At 37.5% G+C, this 6,886-nt stretch overlaps 1 protein-coding gene across 1 annotated transcript in view; it reads right to left on the reverse strand.

Moving 5' to 3' along the window:
• The window catches only part of LOC306869436 (uncharacterized protein), a gene marked incomplete at its 3' end in the record, with an annotated part of 32,657 nt that extends 26,205 nt beyond the window's left edge, over nt 1-6,452 (reverse strand). The window contains exon 1 of the mRNA XM_079416215.1: nt 6,211-6,452. Coding sequence (XP_079272341.1) covers nt 6,211-6,446 — 236 coding nt within the window. The 5' untranslated portion in view covers nt 6,447-6,452. The remainder of the gene's footprint in view (nt 1-6,210) is intronic.
• Nucleotides 6,453-6,886: the final 434 nt, after the last annotated feature.

The raw sequence follows: 6,886 nt of genomic DNA on the forward strand, positions 1-6,886 counted from the left end.
GACAAAGTTATATGCAACAAGCTGAGCGAAAAAAAATCTATCAAATATATGAAGTGAAATATGTGTGTCAGAGAGTCACCGCAGACGCACACACAAACACACACAAGATAAAAATGAATTTCTGTGCTTTTTTGTGCAATATGAGCAGAGGACAGCGGGTAGAACAAAGAGAAGCACGCACATATTTCTAATGTCTTTATAACGAGCTCATGATCATTGATGATTTGAAATTTTTTTTAATTCACTTAACTTTATTTTGTACATTTTTCCTTTAGGAATTTTACTGATTAAAGACATTTCTGGTACGTTCACGTCCTCCCGGGAAGTGTGTGTTTATGAGTTTGGAAGTCGTCATTATGACCTCAGGTGTGTTCAAATCAGGTTGGAGTAAGACAGAGATGCTAAATTTCTCTCTACATTTACACAATGAGGAATAACGAATATACATCAGGTGTATTTTTGCTTTTATTTTCTATTCTTGAGAAGGAACTGTAACTTGAATCATCATATATTCTGTTTTATTTGCACAATAATGTGGAATTTTGTCCATGCAATTTAGTTTTATTTTAAATTGACAAAAAATAACAATAATTTGAACAAATTTACCATTAATACAGATGCTGTATCCATTGCATCTGACATGTTTTCTCAATGAAACGCTCAACACCCAAATCAACTATAATTTTTAATATCTCGTTTGTGACCAATTATTTTATTGGGTTTCCAAATGTTACAATATTGTATAATAAATAACATAAGCATGCGTACACTAACCATTCAAAAATATATCAATGTTGAAAACAGTTGCTGCATGTATTTGTGCAAACTCTGATATTTTATTTTTCAGGATCTTTGATGAATAGAAAGTTCAAAAGAACAGCATTTGTTTGAAACAGAAATCTTTTGTAACATTATACATGTCTTTGCTATTACTTTTGATCAATTAAATGTGTCTTTGATGAATAAAACTAATAATTTATTACAAACTGTATATTTGAGATGACAATTGTTTCCACTCAGTGAATTCAATATGTAGCATAGAGCTGTTCAGTATCGCACATTACTTGCTATTTCACTTTCTGTTTATAAAAATAAGTGGAAGGCAGAACATGGGCTCCTTTGCCAACATGGCCTGCAGGGGGCTCTAGCCATGTTTGGAAATAGCAACTGTAACACACACACACACACACACCACCTACATTCTGGCCACAATGGATAAGGCCTTAGTAAGCCAATTAGATAATGACAAGAGCAAAGTCGCAATCATTAGCAGAAGACTCCTGGGACATTAATGCACCTTCTGTCTGTTTTGTTTAACCGTGAATCGATAGCGCTGATTAACCTCGATTAATAGCACATACTCCCCTGTGCACCTAATGAAGCCGGCGGTTCAATGCAGAGCATATAGAGATAGATTATAGAGCACTGCGTGACAAACCGGAAGTGCAGCTTATTGATCAATAATATCAATACTGATGGTGCAGACTGTACTGACAAATTGTCAACTCATGCAGAATTTATTTCAGTGAAAGTTTTATTGCGAACAAGATCAATTTAGGTGTTTAAAATTCTGGAAAGGCTCTCTCAAGGTTACGACCAACTGTTCTTTCAATAATGTTAGTAGAACGTTTGTTCGGTTATCTGGTCTTTAATAATGTTCTCAAAACATTAGCACAAACATTATTTATTATTTCCGAAACATTGTATTTGGACATTTATCTAACGTTTTTTGTAACTTGTTTCAGAATGTTCAGAAATCATTCAAAAGTAACATTCTCATAATGACTGCAAAATTACAAAATGGAATGTTTCCTTGGAAAAGAAACATAAAAAAAGTTTTTTTTTAATTAAAAAAACTGGAAGTTTTGAATGTTCAGAGAAAGTTCTTAGAAAATATTTTTGTTAACTGCTGAAAGTTTTAAATCACCTGAATTCATAAATGAAGCATTAAATGTAATTTGTGGTTCATAAAAAAAGACCTGGCTCAAAAGATTTGAAACGGACATTGCTAACTGACCTCAGCGAAGACGACTGGATATGGAGAATAAATGTTGAAATTTAGTGTTGTTTTCTTTTCTTTCTGTCTTTCTTTCTAAAGAGAAAGACCTGTTAGTGTTTAAAACATTTAAAAGAGTAATGCATCAAGAAACAGCATGAATTAAGCGGAGTAAATAGTCAGATATTATGCTTTGGAATATAGTGAAGGAAAAGTAAGCTTCATAAATATGAATTTATTATCTATTTAGTTCTCATACAACCGCACACAACATATGGCTATGAAACACCAATAACAACTTAACTATAAGTGTGTCTTGCCGTATTATTTAAATTAACACAATGCTAAAACTTTTTACATTTCCCTTCTTATAATATGTTGATATGATGTAATCAACAGCTCCTAAATCATTTGATTCATAATTAATTCCTCTACCCAAAAACCTGACAATGCATGTTCAAAACAATACGCTCCACCTCTAAAAACAAGTCTAAAAGTACTTTCAAAACCAATATCGGCATTGGACTTGACTTGAAATAAGTGTTTATTTAACGTGGCATGATTTGATCTGATTGGTTGGTGGTTTACAGAAAGGTTAAATGCTAAAGTCCAATAAAAATGTTCACGTGGAGCCCTCGTGCATATTAATGAGCCTCAGACTCATCTGGGAATCCAGTTACACAATGAACTACATATTTCCTTACTGGAGTCGATCTATCTATCTGTGAGTCTCAGCACGTTTCTCCAGGGAGCGTGTCAATAATACATGAAGCCTCATCCTCGTCTCCATCTGTCTGTCACATCTCTCTGGCCGCGGACGGGTCTGATCCCGGAGGTGGGGGCAGATGGAGGCCTTGGGCTGCTGGTGTAGCCGGTGGCGGTGGAGCGATTAACCAGAGCGCCACTCCAACAGTAACACTCCACTAATTGGTTCCTGCTGGAGTGAAAATGCCAGACGACCAACTACTGCTGGATTTTTTCACCTGTTTATCATCAGACAGGTGCAAAACTGCATGTCCAGTCGCTTAGAATAGAACAGCACACCTCTGCTCAACAAGATGTGTGAAGCACCAACGCTTGCAGGCCGTATTTAGTTTACAGTCTACAGTCTTTCTTGTGTTGATGTAAATATCATATACTGCTACTGCAACTGGTTTGAGAGAATTTAACAATTTAAAACTGACATTTAAATGTATTTGGAAACTATATCTAAAAGTAAAAACTTTTACAAAATAGAAACTATGCAATTAAAATGTAAAATGTTTTTCAGATCCATATAACATGTTTGGTTATATTTATTCTTGTTTGTGCAATATTCTTGGTTCTACAAGCTCTCAAATCTCATTACACTTATTCAAACTTGATCAAGAGATGCACATTAAGTCAAACCTGAAGCGGTGCATCTTCATGAGTCACGTTTGAATATGCATAAATGCAAATGAGATTAAAGAGCAACAATGAAGAGCAAGTTTTTCAGCAGTGTGAGTAAATGATGACAGAATGTTATTTTTGGCTGAACTGTCCATTTAAAAAGCCTCAAAGATGGCATGTGGAAGTCTCTTGTACAAACAGAGATAAGCAAAGGACACGCGGCCGCTGAAGCATGTTTAACACAAGAAAAGCAGATCTTCAGCAAACGCTACACAGAGCTCGTCTGACTTTCACAGAGCTGCATGCCGTCTGCTGCTACTCACACCGGGACGAACATATGGAGAGCCAACATCTCCTAAAGCAGAGCACAATTAGTAATCATGCAGTGTGTGTGTGTGTGTGCGCGCTGCCAGATGGCTGATCCACCACCCTCCTCCATCTCCAACATCCTGCTCCACAACATCGTCATCAATCTAATAACTATTACTCAAAGCTCCTAACAAGCGAAAATCCATTTCCAGATGCAGAGCATGAAAATAAACATGAGATGGTCTGACGTGCAATGTTTGGGAAACCTGTTTGAAAACAGTCATTATTTTCATAATTCCACTGGTCGGCGCTAGTGGTGCAGAAGGCTTTTAAAGGAGCCATATTCTACTAGGTTTTGATAAGCATTGGTTCTATTCTATTCTATTTCACCCAAATAAAAATTCTGTCATCATTTACTTTCACTTATGTCATTCCATATTGTTACTGTCAACTAATAAAAAAGTCCAATAAAAATAAAATAAAATAAAAAACGAACAACAAAGTACAAAATGGCTAAAACTAAAACTGAAATAAAATAAAGCTAAACAGAAATATAAACATGATAAAAGCACATAACAAATTTACTAAAACAAACTAAAATTAAAATATGAAAATATAGCTAATTCAAGAGCTGTTTTATTAAAGCTAATTCAAAATATTAATAAATACTATAATAGAATATAAATAACACTAAAATAACACTGGATCTCATTGACTCATATTTTTTTATCTTTTTTATAATTACTATTTAATTATATTACGGTTATATTGTACTGTACTGTATATACATTTTTGTATATAATGCTTTTGCAGTATTGTATAAACACAGTCATGCCAATAAAGTACTTTAAAATTAAAAAAATTAAAAGGTAAATTTTTTATTATCTCTTATAATAAAATTTAAGGACACGCATTTTCATTCAAACTTATTTTCTTTGTCAAGATTGGTGTCGTTCTTCCACTAGTGTTGTCATGTAAACGAATGTAGTCTCTCTATGGCAGCTGTGCAGTGATATAAACTAGATCCCCACTGGATTGACCAATCAGATGACAGCACTGAAACTATCCATTCTACACATGGAATCCAAAACTAAACTGCTGATAAACCAAACATGCTTTCCTCTGTTTCTTGATGAATGGAAGCAGAAATTCAGGCCCACTCAGCACCTCATTCACTAAGCATTTAAGCACGTTAGTAGATTTCTAATCCTGAACTGAAGCAAATCTTTCATCAGCTTTTGTGCGCTGAGCCGGTTCCCCCACGGCGGTGTTTGTGTGCTTTATCACCATCATTCATTCTGCCTCAAGGTCACACAGCTGCTGTTTAATTAGAGACACTCAGAGCTGCTTCAGAAGGCCGTCAGACGCGGGCCGAGCGCAGACGTCTGCAGGATTAGAGCAGATGTCAATCAGGCCACAAATCCTCCACCACATCACAAATACAGCAGCATTACAGGCCATTTGCTTTACTGCTTCCTGCAGCGCTGTGGCGCGGTCAGAACTGGACTGAGAAGGACTTTTAAAGAAGGAGAATTCAAATGAACTGAAATTCACAGAAATTCACAAATCTGTAACTACAAAAAAGGAACTAAGTACCAAAAGTACTCAAAAGGAACGATACCTTCAATAGTTTGTGCCAGATATGTTAGTCAGATAACTAGTTATCTTAATATGTCAGCACTTTAACAAACTCACCCTGCAGGATTCTCTTGGAATTGTTACACTGCCAAGACAATAGCTGACTTGAAAAAGAAAACTGACCACAGAAGAGGACTTTGTGGCAATATTGAGAATGCAATTGAGAATTATGAATTGTGCTCTGACCCATTTCAGAATGCAACAATCCATAAAATCAAGTGTTCCTCTTCAGGAACTCGAGCTGCGTCAGGAGACGCTTTGGGGAACGCCTACAGCGTAACCGGCTCTGAATACCAATGAAATCTGTCCAATGGATGGGAGGGACGTCACGGGCGAGGTGACGTAATGACCAGCTGGTATAAAAGCACGTGCGGTGAAACCGGCGCCAGCTTTCTGTCATTCAGCAGGCGCTCTGTGTTTCTGTCAGTCTTATTTACTGTTGTCTGTCTTTAGCTATGGCTAAGAAGAGCCAGTTTAAGGCTTGGAATATGAGCGTACATCTCAGCGTACATCTCAGTCTCTTCCGCCCGGTACCGTAGCGGAGCTGAGATGCTCGCCACCCCTTTGGGGGTCTCTAGAGCAGCTGGTTCGGTTGTTCCCTGCTGGTTCGCCGCTTCAGGGCACCGAACTAGCCGCTCTGACTACACCAGATGCCAGTCTCGAGGGACTGGTTCCCTTAGTAGACTATTTCGCAGCGTGAAAGCTACTGCCAAATGTGTCTAGATGGGTCCTGTGCACTGTAAAGAGAGGCTACAGAATCCAGTTCGATTCCAGTCACTTATGAGGCTCCTGTCCATTTAGGATGCTGCTTTGGATATAGGCAAGGCAGCTTACTAGGTTTTGGAACAGAGCTAAACACACACACACACATATGGTGCTATCAGTGACTCACTCACCCCTGTTCCTCCATCATCTCCTGAAGCTCCATGCATTTCAGCTCCACCCTCCTCTTCCTCTCATGGTCCAGAATCTCACGGTGAGCCTTCTTCACCAGAACAGGCTCAGGTGGGACTCCCTCTTCCTCCTCCGGCTGCTCGTCGGCTTTGGGACATGTGGCCGCAGGTGTCTCGGGTTGCAATGGGACCCCGTTAGCGGTGTCCTCAGGGGAGGGAACCCTCGCCCCATCATACATGGCCACGGCACTCTGACAGACACAAACACAGAGACATGAGATCTGATATTAACAACAATTCCAGAGGGATTCAGGAAGTACATCACAGACCAGAGTTATTATATTACTACTGAAATTAAAGGTATTCACAAAAAACATATTCATTAATCGCAATAAAATTAATTTTAACTGGAATAAAGTAATATATATATATATAAAACATTTTATTTTAGCTAATGCCTTTTTAGCTTAATCCTGAAAAATAAAATGTATCATGGTTTCCAGAAAAATATGAAGCACCACAACTGTGATAATAACATTGATAATGATCAGAAATTTTTCTGGAGCAGCAAATCAGCATATTAGAATTCTGAAGACTGGAGTAATGATGCTGAAAATCCAGCTTTGATCACAGAAATAAATTTCATTTTGAAATATTCACACTTTTCTAAAATTTTAAT

Source organism: Barbus barbus (genome assembly GCF_936440315.1).
Source record: "Barbus barbus genome assembly, chromosome: 5".
NCBI classification, from domain to species: domain Eukaryota; kingdom Metazoa; phylum Chordata; class Actinopteri; order Cypriniformes; family Cyprinidae; genus Barbus; species Barbus barbus.